Source organism: Cebus imitator, unplaced genomic scaffold, assembly GCF_001604975.1.
Source record: "Cebus imitator isolate Cc_AM_T3 unplaced genomic scaffold, Cebus_imitator-1.0 Scaffold241, whole genome shotgun sequence".
Classification (NCBI taxonomy): Eukaryota; Metazoa; Chordata; class Mammalia; order Primates; family Cebidae; genus Cebus; species Cebus imitator.
In genome coordinates, this window is record NW_016107556.1 from 1,749,756 (window position 1) to 1,765,508 (window position 15,753).

General features: G+C 46.3%; 1 protein-coding gene across 1 annotated transcript; it reads right to left on the reverse strand.

Moving 5' to 3' along the window:
- Positions 1–582: 582 nt before the first annotated feature.
- Positions 583–12,104, reverse strand: MTNR1B (melatonin receptor 1B). The gene is given in 6 exon segments (XM_017498442.1): positions 583–1,288; positions 1,290–1,366; positions 1,368–1,420; positions 11,865–11,946; positions 11,948–11,989; positions 11,991–12,104. Coding segments are annotated over 6 exon segments (1,074 nt in total).
- Positions 12,105–15,753: the final 3,649 nt, after the last annotated feature.

Here is a 15,753-nt window from a genome sequence, read left to right on the forward strand (position 1 = left end):
AGGGCAGAAAGAGGATCCAGCATGATGGATCCTGGGCTCCATAAAATTCTGGGCTCTTCAGGAAAGCAGCTGGCAAGCTGAGGACCCCAGGCACCTCGTGGACATGCAATTCTTAGGTCACTACACTTTGTCCCTGCCGCACACCCCACGCTGGAATGAGTGGGGACAGAAGTAGGGTGCTGTCATCAGACCTGAACTCCACATCTAGCCCTGAATGTAGCGCTCTGAATTCTGGCCGTAATTGCAGATTTTTGAATTTCCATTTCTTACTAGTAAAATGGATCATAATACCTTTTCCCAAGACTCTTGTGAGGATTGAGACAATGCATAGCAAGCCCTTACTACGGTGCCTGGTACAAAGAAAGCACCAATGGATGTTACTTGATACTAAATTTAGCAACAGAATGTGACCTCCCAGAGGGTAGGCAGCAAGCCAGACCTGGTCCATAGAGAGCACTGTTGGTGTTTGTGGAACTGAAGAAGAAAGCTGTTTATCTGTTGGCACTAAAACAGTTTCATGAGTTTGTCCTACAGCTAGTGTGCCTCAGATCCAGGCTAGAGAGCATGTCCCTGGGCCGGGTGCTACACACCAGTGATGGGTGGAGCTGGGCTCTGCAGCCCCTCTGCCTTGCTGCCCTTGGAAGCATTCTGAATGCAGTGCCATGGGTTCCAAAGTGCTGAGATGAACCTCTTGTACTCCCTGTGGAAGTTCTGGTTCAGGAGCCCATAGATGATGGCATTCAGATAGCTGTTGAAATAAGCCAGTAAGTAGCTAGTGACAAATAGCCCCTCAGGGATCTGGGGAGCCATTTCTTGAGGGTTGATGGCCACAGCGAGGCCGATGCAGTCAAGTGGGGCCCTGCAGAAGGCAAAGATCACAAACACCACAAACATAGTTAGAAAGTTCCGCAAGTCACTGGGTCTCGGGCACAGCCTGCTCTCTGGCTTGGCTTCCCTGTGTGCCTGGAGCACCAGCATCCAGATGCGCAGGTAGAAGGACACGACAGTGATGAGAAGGAAGTGGATGACCACCACTGCTGCAGTGTACCTGGTGCTGGCTGGCTGGATGAAGGTGCAGGAGTAGATGGGTGGGTCATACTCCAAGGACCCCACAAAGTTGCTGGGCAGCAAGGCCACCACAGTGAGGAGCCAGATGAGGCAGATGTGTACAGGGGTGTGCCAGCACCGGTAGATTCAGTGGCGGGCCACGCTGTGGCAGATGTAGCAGTAGCGGTTAATGGCGATGGCCGTGGTGTTGAAGACAGAGCCGATGGCGCTGAGGCCCATCAAAGGTGCTGGCCTTGCGGTGCTCCTCCCCCACTGCCCAGCTGTCATAGAACATGGCCACGAGGATTAGCGGGTTAGGGGTACAAGGCCACCACCAGGTCAGCCAATACCAGACTCGGCAAGAACAAATTACCTGAAGCAGCAGACAGCAACAGTCAGCACGAGACCCCACAACTTCGATTCCATAGAACATCCAACCCATCATGGAGTTATTTTGGCAACGTGAGTGGAAACCAAGGCCACTCACTAGCTGTATGACTGAAGCAAGGTACTTAGGCTCTGAGCCCCATTTTTGTTTTGTGAACTGGGGGCAGTGATACCCACCTCTAAATATAGCTGTCAGTTAATGACGCAAAGTGCTGGTGGATTTAACAGGTGCTCACACATGCTGTTTCCGTGAGACACAGATGCTCAGGGGCTTGGCATCATTTCAGCCCCAACAAATCTATCGAAAAAGGAAAGTCTGAAGTTAGGAACATGGATTTCTAATCACTACAACCCCTCCCTCATTTCCTCACCTCCCTGCACATCTGCCAGTCTCCTTGTGCATTTTCTCCACATGGGCTAACAGACCACTTTCTAAGTGTCTTTAAGTGGGTTTTCTAAATGTGAATTGTGCTTTGCCACTGGACTAGAAGAAAGGTATTGAGTAGGAACCACCTGTTTCTGGTATTCCCCTTTGTGCCCTGTCTGGGGCCAGTACTTCCAGACTTGTGGCCATGTTGACACAGTTGGAGTAGTGGGACAGAGCCCCAGCCCTGTTGGGTGAGGAGGGGCTGTCGGAATTCCTAAGCTCACAGCCTCTGAGGGGCCTCCCTGCTTGCCTGCACAGTTACAGCCTTCCTGGACTGTCTAGGCGTTTGTCCTTTGAATGGAGCGTCTCCTTGGAATGGAGCTTATCCAGCGTCACCAAGCTGAGCCAACCAGAGTGCAGGAAACCATGCAGCCATCAATTAATATGCTTCAGGCATGTTCTAAGCTGGAGTCCTAGGGTGGAAGCAGGGCTTACTCTGAAGGAACACAATCTCTTTTCCTCAAGTGTTTGCATTGTAAAACTCAAACCCATGAGTAGAGCACCGAGAACCTAAAAGTTTAGGCAGTACAAAATTCAGTGTGAGCAGCTCCATCACTAATGCCAGTTGTTTCACTTCCTAAGTGTTAAACTTTCTGAATACCTACTGTATAGTCAGAACAGACCTGCCTTCCATCAGGGGCCCTGAGTGATGCAGTGTGCACTGGGCATGATGTTTCAAATCTTGGGATCTCTTGCCACATGGTGAAGCCTCCAGCCTTAGGGTGGCTAAATGCAGAGAGTGGTTGGGACAGATGTGCAAGAGGAAGTGGCAAGTCAGCAAAAAAGACATGGAAACTCCACTGCTGCCATGTGTCTGTCCCATTGCCAGAGAGGCTGGTGTGATGGCCTCGGGGTTCAGAGGGTCAGGCAGATGGAAAAATCCTCTAAAGCACACTATTGGACAGGCCAGGCTTATGGATGAATTCCAGGAGATACAGAAAAAGGGAGGCTGAGAAGCCACCCAGTTAGGAGTTCACCTGAGTCAGCCCTTCAAGTGAAGATGCCATACCTGGACTTACCCACAAAAGTAGGGAGAGAGGGTGGCCTACAGCCTTTCCACATTCCTCCTGTGTCAAGAGTCCCTGTGGCATGCTCCGTGTAGGGATAGGAACCTGAAAGACCCTCAGGCAGCCTTGATGAAGGGCCTGTTTTGGCTTCAGAGGAATGGGGTCAAACCCCACTGGGAACCCACACAAGTCTACTGGAGTCATGGGAGTTCTCAAGACTGAATGACAATACTGTGTCCACAGCTAGGTAGGGAACCAGGGAGACAGGACATAAGCAGATAAAAGGATTGTCTGGACAATTGGAGTGCCTGTAACATAGTGAGCTTCCCTGTCTCAGGATCGTCTAGCAGGTTGGATGGCGAAGGAGAATCGTGACTGATTTGAACTGCTGGAAACGTACCTACTCTAATATTTACAGATTTATTTACTTCAGGAGTTAAAAATGGCCTCATATTCTTTCTAGTTGGTACAGCAAGGCAAAAAATGCAACAAGGACCTGATTGGGATGTGGAGGGTTTCCTCACTGTCCATTTAATTCTCAACCTGTTGGCGGTCTCCACTGCTGGATCTGCATCTCTGATTGACCTACACAAACCTTACTTGGTTCCAAGAACATGAGGGATTCCCTCTGTCAACTTGCTTGGCTTTAGCTGAATCGGGAGCCCTTGTCTGAGAATTACAAGTGTCCTTTTGAAATCTGGAGGGTTATGCTGAAGTCAGAAAAATCTGGGATAATCTGAGTCTTGACACTTTCTGGCCAAGTGAATTTGGGCGAGTTTCCGAGCTCCTTTTTGGTGACTGTTCGTTCATGGGCTCCCTTTTCTTTTGGAGCCCTGCCATCTCCTCAGCCCTGCACATTCACATGGTTGGTTCTGTGAAGAGAATTTCTCCCCAGCACAGGATGATGAGTCGCAGCAGGACCTGCTGGGCACCTGGCCCAGCAAACATACAAGCTCTTGGCACTTGAAAGCTGAGCAGAGAAAGTCAAGAGCTGCCTGGAAGCCGGTGCCAGCTCTGCCAGCTGTTTCTCTGGGAAGGCAGAGTCAAGTTCTGCTGTGTTAATGTGGCTTATCCCCTAATAATGCCCCAGAGGCTGGCAAACAGCTTGTAAATAGTGAGAAGAACACATTCAACTTCACGCGGAAAGTGATCCAATTACTCTTCCCTGTTACTCCGGTTGTTTCTAAAAGGCTGAAATAAACCACTTCGTGCTGTAGATTGATCTGCCCAGACATCTCACTGTCTCCAGGCTTTCATGGCACAGTTCCAAATAGGTGAATAAAATTCGTGTTTTGTCTTCCAATCTGTAAGGAGCCAGGTCTAATGTGGACGATAGTCAAGGGGAGATGCAGTTCTCCATCCATTTCTTCCCCAGACAGGTGAGAAATCACTCAGTATGCACATGGCACTGCAGTCACCCTGTGCATAATGAATATGTCACAAGTCCTGGCATGACTTATTTCCATCTGCTTCCAGCAGATAGGGTGTATTAATGGAGAGAGGCTTTGACAACATGGCTTTGTTCACTAACATGGAATCCCCTTCCAGGATTCATACACAAAGCGCATCCTTTCACAGACACGACCGTCATGGTCCCACCCTCTTCTCTTCCTCTCTTTCTGGAAAATTTATTACTTAATGGAGATCTGGTAATCTAGGGAAGGACCAGCCAGTGCTGAGCTATCTAGTATTCGTCAGGAGAATGCTGGAAGATTGAAGCTCCCTGTATCGCTTGCCCCTCTTCTGTTCTTGCCCTCAGTGTGCAGAAGAAAAATTTGGTTAGATGCAAATTCTCCTTAGTCATTGAGCTAAGAAGATAGAATCATCGAGTCATTTGTGTGGCAAATTTTGCCGAGTATATACTAGGTTCTGCATGTGTCTCTGCCAGATGTAAGGGGAGACATGCTGCCTCCCCTTACAAACTTCATGATCTCTTAGAGAAGACCATTAAATAAAAACAGGGTGCAAAAAGGGTTATTCTGGGGAAGTCAACAAACGATCTGTCTGTTCAAACAGGGCTAAACTTGCTCTGCCTTGAGGTCTTCCTCCACTCTTCAATCTGTTCAAATGTGCAACATGTTTGAGTACCTACCACATTTAAGTAGGACACACTGATGGATGAAAAACATGGCCCCTGCCACTGAGATGCCCATGGACCTGTGAGGGAAACAGCAGAGAAACAGTAGCTGTTCAATCTGGTGAGAGTTGGAAGGCCAGCACAAGGTGTTGGGAGCAGTGGGGAGTCTCAGTCAACTTGGGACTGGAGCTGTGGCAGGATATGAGGCTGGTCAGGCAGGACAATTCACCAAGGGGCCAGACAACTACCAAGGCTTCTGCAACAGGACTTCTCCCCTCCCAGAATGGCTGTTTACCTCAAAAGAGAGATGCATGGGAAACATGAGAAATAATCTCCAAATAGGATATATTCTTATGTTCTGGGGATGGGCATTTGAAATAATTGAACATATAATTTATTGACAACTTGATTTTTTCAAACCAGCACTAAAAGTATTTAGTGTAAGCTCATAATTAGATTCCCAAATCTCTTGAGAGCAGATGCTTGCAAGGTCACATATTGATGGAAATCTTAGAATGTGTGGATGAATCGTACAGAAGCTAAGTTGATTTCTGATTTAATTAAAAGACCAAACAATAGTGTACACAGATACATATGGGGTTATTTCAACCACTTAAAATACATTAAAGAACATAGTATCTTATTTTAAATGGATGCTTATTACAAAACATTCTTCAATAACCATCAAAAGATCATTTTGAAATTCTCATGGGAAATATTTTATTACACTCAAAAGCAACAAAACAATTGATAGGTCTTACAGTTGATGGTATTTTACATAAATGGACTCTTGTTTTTCCCAAGAATTCCTTCATGTTGATAGCATGATTTGTTTTATAAAGAAGCAGACACCCATTTTGTGGGAATTGCCTATAGCCATAACACAAAGACTGAGAAAGAAAAAGGAGAAAAACAAGAGAAGAAACATCAAAGGAATTAAGAGAAAGGGTGTAGAGTTGCTTGGTCATCTACAAAAGTGAGAAAGGGCAGAAAAGTGCTTATTGGAACTGGCAGGCAGGAAGTCAGCAGTGACATCAGCAGTAACTACTATTTCCTGATCTCCAATTTTGCCCTGGAGATTGTTCTATCGGTTGTGTCTTCAGGAGGAGACAGAGTGGTACTTGGGAAGAAATATCACTTTGATAGAGGACTGTGGAGGGCTCTTTTTCCCTTAAAGACTAGAATATGGCATGTAATAGGCACCTAGTAATGTTAGCTATTATTGTTGCATATTAGCTGTATTGACATATTAAAGAGGCTCATAATGTTTGACTGTGATCCCTGTGAGAGAAGGTGTGAGAAGTAGGGTATTGCTTCTAGATGGCAAACTCCTGAAGACCTGGGACTTCGCTTTCCAATTCTCTATCCTCGGCTTCTCCAGCAATAAGTATTGTAAATTGTAAGACCCAACAGGAGCTTTCAGTATTGAGTTTTTCAGTACATGATATCCAAATGCAAAATGTAGCTTTCTGGAGATAGACAGTCAAACATCAAAGTCGTTATACCCCTGGGATACTGAGAGTTACATGGAAGGAATTAGAGGATTATTAGCATTCGTGATTTTTTTCAACTAAAGATGTAATTATAGGATATAAAGTGCCCATTTTTGCTCAGTGAAGAGGCAGTAAGGTATTTACAGCTGAAATGCAAAGTTGGACAGCTCAAACACTGGGGAAGGAGTCCAAGGGAGGCCAGTTTGGTCTTGGGCTGTTAAGGGCACTCTAAACATTTCATGCTGAGCATGACAAGACATCTGTTGCCAAGTGGCGTGTCAATGAGTGGTTGGTGGTAGGATAGAAGCCTGGATGGAATGGGCTCCACTTGATCCTGTAACTCCTGGAGAGTAGGGACTGTGGGTCTATTAGGCATGTCCCTCTAGGCCTTCCAGAACCACACTGGTTATCAAGCATCATTTGCTGTCCCAGTCAACAAGTGGAAAGAGAGGCAAGGAACAGGGGCCACATTCCAGACTTTCCTTATCTAACTGGGGAAGCAAAGTACTCGCATAGGCAGAATATTCCCATCAGGAAGCTCCCAAGCAGCTACTGGTTTTGGATACGAGGTTGGTGTGAAGTCTCCACACCACTGGGGCCTTGGAGAAGGGGCAGCTTTGCCAGCATAGAGTGACCTTGGACAAAGACCTGTGTGTTCAAGTGAATTCTCCATGTTTGTGTAGGCAATCTGAATATCAAATACTTCATATATTTGTTTTACCAATCATCAGTGCACCCCAGAAATGGCAATTTTTGCACTCAGTAAACCTCCCAGACAGCCTTTCTAACCCAGTTGCAGCACAAAAATCCATTGTCAGACCACAGCTTCTAACTGTTGCTTGGAAAACTAAGGTGGCTGTGCCTATGGAGCCAGGAATAACGGGTGCTGCTGTGCCTACCTTTGACAATGGGGAGTACTTAGATGTTACAGTGAGGAGAGAGTTCTCTCAGCTCTCTTGGATGGGCTGCATATTACAGATAGTTGAAGGTGGCAACCTCGGGCCAGGCCAAGAAGGGGGCTTTATTAGTGCATTTTCACACAGCTGATAAAGACATAACCAAGACTGTGCAACTTGAAAGAGGCTTAATTGGACTTAAAGTTCCACATGGTTGAGGAAGCCTCCCAATCATGGTGGAAGGCAAGGAGGAGGAAGTCGTGTCTTAAGTGGGTGGCAGCAGTCAGAGAGCTTGTGCAGGATAACTCTTTTTAAAACCATCAGATAAATCAGACTTTCTCATACTGTTCCCACTATAGTGAGTAAGACTTGCCCCTGTGATTCAATTACCTGCGATCAGGTCCTCCTGGCAACATGCGGGAATTCAAGATGTGCTTTGGCTGTGTCCCCATCCAAATCTCATCAGGGCAAACTCCCCAAGAGGAATCACTAGAGGAATACTGTGGCATGACTGGAACCTGCTGAGCAAATTAAGCCGTACAGGAAAATCGGAACAGCCATGCCTTCATGCAGAAGGTGCCAATAGTAAGCCTTTGAGGGCAAAAGTGAGATGTACTTTGGGCTGTTAGCTCTCAAAGTAATTCAGTTTAATGAAAACCTGTATTACTTATGCAGTGCTGAGTACTGTAACTGAGGTCTATCCCAGTTCGTGAAGCAAAATCGATTCATTTTCTCCCAGCACTTGGTGTCTTGGCCATTTACGATTTGTTTCATCAGAGGTGTGTTCTGTTACTATGTACGTGGCTCTGTGGTTAGAAATTGAACAAGTGTCTGCTTTAACAGGTGCACAGTCCAGCGGGAAGAGACACAGAACAAGAGTACAGTGAGGGGAATGCTGTACTGGGGAGGGCACAGGTATCCTGGAAGTCCAGCAAGGGAGACACTATGCCCTTCACGGAATTAATAATCAACATGGACAACCCTGCAGAAGAGTTTGGGAAGGGGTTGAAGGAGGAGCAGCTATTGACTAGGCAGAAGAGGCTGAGAGCGTACGTCTAGGAGCATAGCCCCTTTGGGAAGTGGCAGCAGCTCACTTTGGCATTGGTGAGAGGAGGGAGTTGAGGCTATAAGTGAGGTTGGCTAGGCCAGCCACAAATGGCTGTGGGAGCTGTGCTCTGGAGTTGGACGCTGTTCTGGAGAATGGGAGGCAGTTACTCTTGGCAGTGGTAACAGCAGCTGGAGGAGGGAGCAGGAAAAGCTCCCAAGCACTGCGGATGGCATTTGCTCAAGAGATGAAGGCATGAAGTGGGACAATAAGAATAAGGAGGCAGAAAAGGGGGAAATTGAGAAATAGTGGAAGGCAAAAATCATTAGGAAGTGTGAAATGAGAGGAGGAGGAACAAAAGATGACTTTCAGGTGACAGGTATCCTGGAAATGAAGAGAAAAAAATCAAACTAGTCCGTTAGGCCAAGGGAGTGAAAGATCCCACAGAGGGAGTGAATCTGTCACATACAGCACAGAGAAACATTTCCAGAGAACAGAGTCCAGATGACTGAGGAAGGATGGGAAGCAATGGGGTAGAGCCAGTGGATGTCCACAACCACATTAAAATGTCTGGATGAGAAGGCGGAGAGAGAAGGAAGTTAGGGAGGGACATGAAGGTCAAAGTCTTTTGTTTTAAAACGGACTGTATGTCTTGTGTGTGCATGTATGTGTGTGTAAAATACAGAAAGGGAAACCTGACAGGAAGTTTCCCGGAGAAAGCTCAAAAATGCAAGAGATCAAAATGAGTGAGGTGTAGATCAATGGTCAGGGTAGCAGTGGTGAGCCCAGGAGGGAAAGTTCTCAACTATTCTGAGTCCAAAGTGTGGCTAGTCACCTGGAAGCACATCCTGGTGACAAGACTGAGGTGCCAACCCAGTGCCATGGGCTGTGGAAGACTGAGAATGTAGCAGAGTGAACAGACAGGGCCTTACCCTTTAAGTTGGGTCAGTGCCCTGACCCTACCTCCCACCTTGCTTCCACTCTTCTGTGTCCCTTTCTATAGTGCTACCTCCGAAATCAACCCACCACATGCAGCAACAGAAGCTACAGATAGGATATTCCTGAAAAAAAATGACAATCTAATCACTCACCCTGCCATCGGAGCACCACTGTTAGGGATGATACAGCTGTGCCCCACCGAGGTTTGTGATAGGCAAGTAAAGGATATTGCTGTCTCCTGGGAAACATGCTGTCACCTCAATATGGGCTACATATCTTGGTTATTGGAAATACATATGTACGTTCGTTGTCACAGAATTTTTAAAATACCAATGATGTAAGGAGCCAGACTTAAGTACAGCAAGGTCTGAATAAGCCTTTCCACACTCTTCAGTAAGACAAGGCCTGATGAAGAGTAGAATGGGTGCTAACTAGCCAAAGAGCTGTAAGTTTTAAGCACCTTTTGAAACCTCACTCTGCTGAGATCTTTCAGTTCAAGTCAGTACTACAATTGTATGTGACCATCATCAATAACGCCAGTGGTCACATAAGAAATGGTTAAATTGCAAGACCGCAGCAGTGGCAGGAATTGATGTCAATTAGATACACTGTTAATTTTTTTTTCCCTGGTGCTGTGCTGTAGTGGACACATCAGGAGGCAGAAAAGATAGAGGATGTAACAGCAATTAAACATGCTCATGACCCTCCTCTGCCACACTCCCAAATGGGTAATGTTTCTGTAGACCTTGCCAGGATCACAGAAAAGACCAGCTTCTCTGTAGGATGCAGGAGGGGAGGGGTGCTTTTCTCCTTACAAAAAAAGGAAGCTCCTACTTCCTCAACCTTTCTCATGGTGGGCAATCCGAATTACAGAGCAGGGACTCATGGCTTGCCAGACCTGCTCTAAATACTCTAAGTCAGGGACAGGAGGGGCCAATAGCAGAAACATGAGGGCCCTTTCCACCCCCACAAAGCCAGGAGCTGTCTCCCTTCTGCCTCCCTGTGCAGAAAATGTTTATGATGGCTACAAGGGACAATGTGTCAAAAGTATTAAATGCAGTTTTCTAAACATAACCCGTTCCCTAATATTTTCTTCAAAGGACAAATATCTTGAACAAAGTATTCCAGAAAACATTAGCCACCACTACTGAAGTGACTGGGTTAGAAAGCTTATTTCTTAATAATGTTAGGTTTCCCATATGGTGGCCAGACACTCAAAGTTGGAGTGCTTTTTTTTTTTTTTTTTTCTTTGATAAAAATCCTAGCGTTGGCTGGGTGTGCTGACTCATGCCTGTAATCCCAGCACTTTCGGAGGCCAAGGCTGGTGGTTCACTTGAGGTCAGGAGTTCAAGACCAGCCTGGCTAACATGGTGAAACCCTGTTTCTAACAAAAATATTTTTTAAAAATTAGCCGGGTGTGGTGGCTCACAGCTGTAATCCCAGCTCCTCGGGAACCTGAGGCAGGAGAATCTCTTGGACCTGGGAGATGGAGGTTGCAGTGAGCTGAGATCTTGCTACTGCACTCCAGCCTGGGTGACAAAGTGAAAGACTCCATCTCAAAATAACTGAAAAAATAAATCCTAGAATCACAGGCCACACCAAATACATATTACCATTTGCTAAAAATGGTTGACTCTGTAGAAAAGCATTTTTAATCTACACATCGTTTTTCTGCTGTTATCTTTCCATTTTAATTCATTCTAATATCTGAAGTGGCCTTCTAAGGCCCATCTTGAGAAACTGCAAAATGAACCAGTCACTGAACTCCTTCCTAGGCTGAAATGGTCAGCATGTCCCATGACCTGTGAGGGCAACAGTTCAGATACTCCCCACTTCTGTGATTTTGTTTATTAGAAGACCTGACTATGGTAATATTGAAATGAGTGGATTGAAATGGGAAAAAATACTTCCAGGATTGGAACACGATTTAGCCAAATCATTGCTTTAATTTTCATACTTAACCCCCGGAATTCCCAGTCTTCAGAAAAGACCATGATATTTCAAAGCAATTGAGTTCAGTCCAAGCAGAGCCTGTAATTTCTGCATTTACACTGTCAACAGGAAAAGTTTTCAAATGACCTGGAGATGACACAAAACCCACTGGAATGCTTCCATTGATAAATTTTTTTTTCAGCAAGGATTTTCTAAGCAACTATTAAATGTACACTGGTTGGCAAAGAAGGAAGTTGGGGTGTCAAGCACAGGTGGTGGGATTTGTGTGGCCCGATGTGGGCACCTCTGGAAAGACACAAGGGTAGCGATGGCATCCAGCAGCGCGGGTTCCCACAGCGCCTGGGCCTGGCCAAAAGCACGCCAGTAAAACCTGACACAGTTGCATCTGTGCCAAGTGCGTTCTTGGCAGCCGCACGTCGGAGGGACAGAACTCACCCTAACTTTTGAGTGCAGGGTCAAACTTGGGGACTACGTTAGCGTGAAAGGAAAGGTAAGCCCGGACCAAGGAGGGAAAAGGCAGCGCAGATACCGGGGTTGGGGAATAATACCAACACAGGGAGGGGCCCGACCCCAGCACCAGGGGTGGTGCTCACCTGCGTTCCGGAGCTTGCGGTTCCGGTTCCTGAGCACCGAGAGGATCACCAGGAAGTTTCCCACAAGGTCCACGGCGGTGGTGGGTGGTGACGATGAGCACCGCGGATGGCGCAGGAGCCACCCAGGAAGGGAGGTCGAGGGGTCCCGGAGGGCCGCATGCTGCCTGCCCCCGACCAGCCCAGGTGCATTACCCACCCACTGGCCTCACAGCAGTTGGCAAAGGAGCCGTTCTCTGACATGGCAGACTCTACTGCGCTGTGCTTTGGCCGCCATGCGGCCCTGGACAGCCGCAGAGTGGCGGCAGTACTGAGGGGAGCGCTCCCTTCCCTGCCCAGCTCGCACGTGGAAGAGAGGCGGCCAGTGGGGAGAGGTCTGGAGGAGATAACTAAGCGTGGGCCAGGGATGGAGAAAAATACAGAAGTGGGAGGACGACTTGGGGTGCAGTCGTTGCAGAAAGGAGTGTGTCCCTCAGCAATGCACTCGGGAACAGCTGGGACCGCACAGCTGACTCTGCCACCAGGAGCCCAACAGGTGCTTGGCCCACCTCAGGCTGCGGAACGTGTCTTCCCTGAGTACACAGCGACATCCGAGACCCCGATTTCCTCCACAGCGTCCCCAAGAGAAGCTGTGTCCAGGCAAGGACATCCAGCCCAGGTTTACAGACTGGAGGTACTGATGGCCGGGATCTCCCATCAGTTATCAAGAAGGCAAGGTTTGAGGTCCCATAGGGGTGGTGCTGCTTGAAAGAGAATGCAACTCCTAAAATGTAGGGACAAAGCCCAGAACAAAGTAGGGTAGATTGTTAAATCACAGGGAGCTGCAGAGAAAGAAAAACCTAGCTATCTTCTGCGAACTCTCTGGGTATTGTGCGGCACCTTGGTGATGTCTCTACTGGATCCTCTTTCTAAAGCCAATACTTTAACAGATTCATCAACAAAAATTTACATAAATAGATGTATAGCCAATACTGGGAGTTATAATGTGGTTTTAGGAGGGGTGAGGACAAGAAGAGGCATGATTACAAGAAAGAAGGAACTCAAGTGCCCTTTATTAAAAATGTGAGTTGTGATCCGGTGATACTAACTTCTAATGCGGGCTAATCTTAGGCCACTTTTCACACCCACTTGAATCACTAAAGTAAAAATGACTGATTTTCCTAAATTTGTTTAGGAAGTTAAGCAACCAGAACTCTCCCACACTGCTTTTATGAGAACGCAAAATGGTACAGCCACTATGAAGACCTGTCTGCTAGCTTCTAATAAAGTAAAATACACACCTATCCTATGACCTGAAGTTCCAAGTGAAAAGGAAGGTACGTTTTCACAAAGATGTGTACCAGAATGTCCAAAGCAGCCTTGTTTATAGGAGCTCAAATATGGAAACACCCAATTTCCATCAACAGAAGAATGGATAAACAAATGGTGGTACGACCATGCAATAGAATACCCTCAGCAATAAGGACGACTGACCTACACGACAGCATGGATCAATCACAAATATGTTGCATGGAGCAGAAGCCAGATACCAAAAAGTCAATACTACATTTCAATTACATAAAGTCCCAAATCTGGACTAATGACTTTTTTTTTGAGATAGTATCTGTTGTTCAGGCTACAGTGCAGTGGTGCAATCTCGGCTGACTGCAACCTTCATCTCCTGGATCCAAGCGATTCCCTGCGTCAGTCTCCTGAGTAGCAGGGATTACAGGCATACACCACTAGGCCCAGCTAACTTTTTGTATTTTTAGTAGAGATAGTGTTTCACCATGTTGGTCAGGCTGGTCTCGAAATCCTGACCTCATCATTTCACCCACCTCAGCCTCCCAAAGTGTTGGGATTATGGTGTGAGCCACCGTGCTGCCCTGATTAGGGGCTGATTTCTAATTTCTATTAGAAAATAGATTAAAGCGGTTATGTTTGAGGGGTGGATATTGAGAAATGAACATCAAGTAACTTCTGAATAGTTATATAATTTTACATAATTCATACTGACCCCCCTTAAAGGTGGGGCAAAAGAATGATGATGCAGTGGTGTGAATGGATGATGAAGGGAGGGAAGAATGGAGAGGTGAAACGAGCTCATCTTTGAAGTGAGCTCATCCAAAACCCAAGGAAGGAATATTTGTTAGAGGCCTTGTAGTAGTAGAAAAGAATCAGAAGCCAGAGGCAAATTCAGATGCGCTTCTAAACTGGTGTGAGGAAATGAGAGAGCTCTCCCTAGATTCTGTATTCTCGGAATTGGAAGCTACCCATCAGCCAGGATTCCGAGGAACAGTGTAGGTGGTTTGAAGACCAAAGAAAGCATGAAGGAGCATTTCAGAGTGGGAACAATAGCAAAGTGTAACGGGTGTCAGGAGCACAAATGACCCTCTGCAGTTTGAGATGATGGCTTCAAATGATGCCTCTGAGCCCGCTCAGTAGTCTGCAACTTGGAGCTGCTCAGGACAAGCATGGAAAAGGCAGAGTGAGTTTGTTAGGATTGGCATCTACTGGGTGGGAGTAAATAAGTTCAAGGGCCTGGTGAGAAGCTGGATCCTGGTGTTTAAGTTAATGAGGAAACGGGCTGATGGGCTGTGAGACAAAGGAAAAGTCAAGAGATTGGAGACCCTGTGACTTCAGAGAATTGTGGCGAGTGAGTCAGGAAACATAGCTGTGCTGAAAGGGTGAGCTGCTTGAAATCGAGATGTCTGAAGGGTGTAAATTCTGTTGCTGTGAAGGCTCTGAGGGTGATGACAGGAGTGGGTCTCTGGTGGAAGGTGAGAAAAATGTTAGAGATGAGAAGGCGAAGGAACTGAAGTCAGGACTGAATATTATGGTGGGGAGAGTAAAGTAGAACGATGAGTCTGGAGGCAAATTCCCAGTAAATGAGGAGCGATGACTAACAGGTCTGTGGGAGAGCAACGGGAAAGGAGAAAGAAACGGATAGGTAGTGTGAAAGCCACTGGGCTTTTTCAGGAAAAAAGAGGCAGCCACGTTTTCCCCGTCTTAGAGGTGCGAACACATTATGGTGCTTGTCGGCTTTCAGAGGCCAACCTAGCAATAGGTGAGTTGGACACAGTGTAAGTTGCCTGCATCCAGACACACCCTCTAATACACATTTGGTTAACTGAGACTGAAACATAAGCATTTGCCCTATGTTGCTTTGGAATGTGATTGTCCATAATAGCATATCTCAAGATAGGCACAAAGAATTGGGATGTTCACCCACCAAAGAAGTCAATGCTACATCCTGGCATGGCTGGCTGGGCTATGCCTTAAAAGTCGGGGAAATGAGACAGCCACTTGGGAAGAAAGTTTGGAGATGCATTATAAAAGAGCACATACCCTTACCATAGCATGAAGCAATTTTTTTCCTTAGTACTTAGCCAAATGAGTTAAATGTATGTCCATAGAAAAACCTGCGCACAGATGTCTAACAGCTTTACTCACAATTGACAAACTTGGAAGCAACCAAGATGTCCTTCAATAGGTGAATAAACTGAGTTGCACATCCAGATGATAGAATATTATTCTGCATTAAAAAATGAGCCATGCCATGAACAACATGGAGGAACTTTAAATGCATATTACTAAGTAAATGAAGCCAAAGTGAGAGGGCTACATACTGTTGGATTCCAACTATATGACATCGTGGAATAGGCAAAATTGTGGCTAAAGTAAAAAGATTAGTGGCTGCCAGGAGTTTGGGGTGAGGGAAAAATGAATACATTGAGCACTGAGGATTTTTAAGGCAGAGGAATTGTTAGTGTATGATACTATAATGAGCAATACATGTCATTATACACTTGTCAAAACCCAGAGAATGTACAACACCACGAGTGAACTGTAATGTAAATTATAGCATCGCAGACACTGCTGTGCCCGAATACAAATGAAAAAGATTGGTACA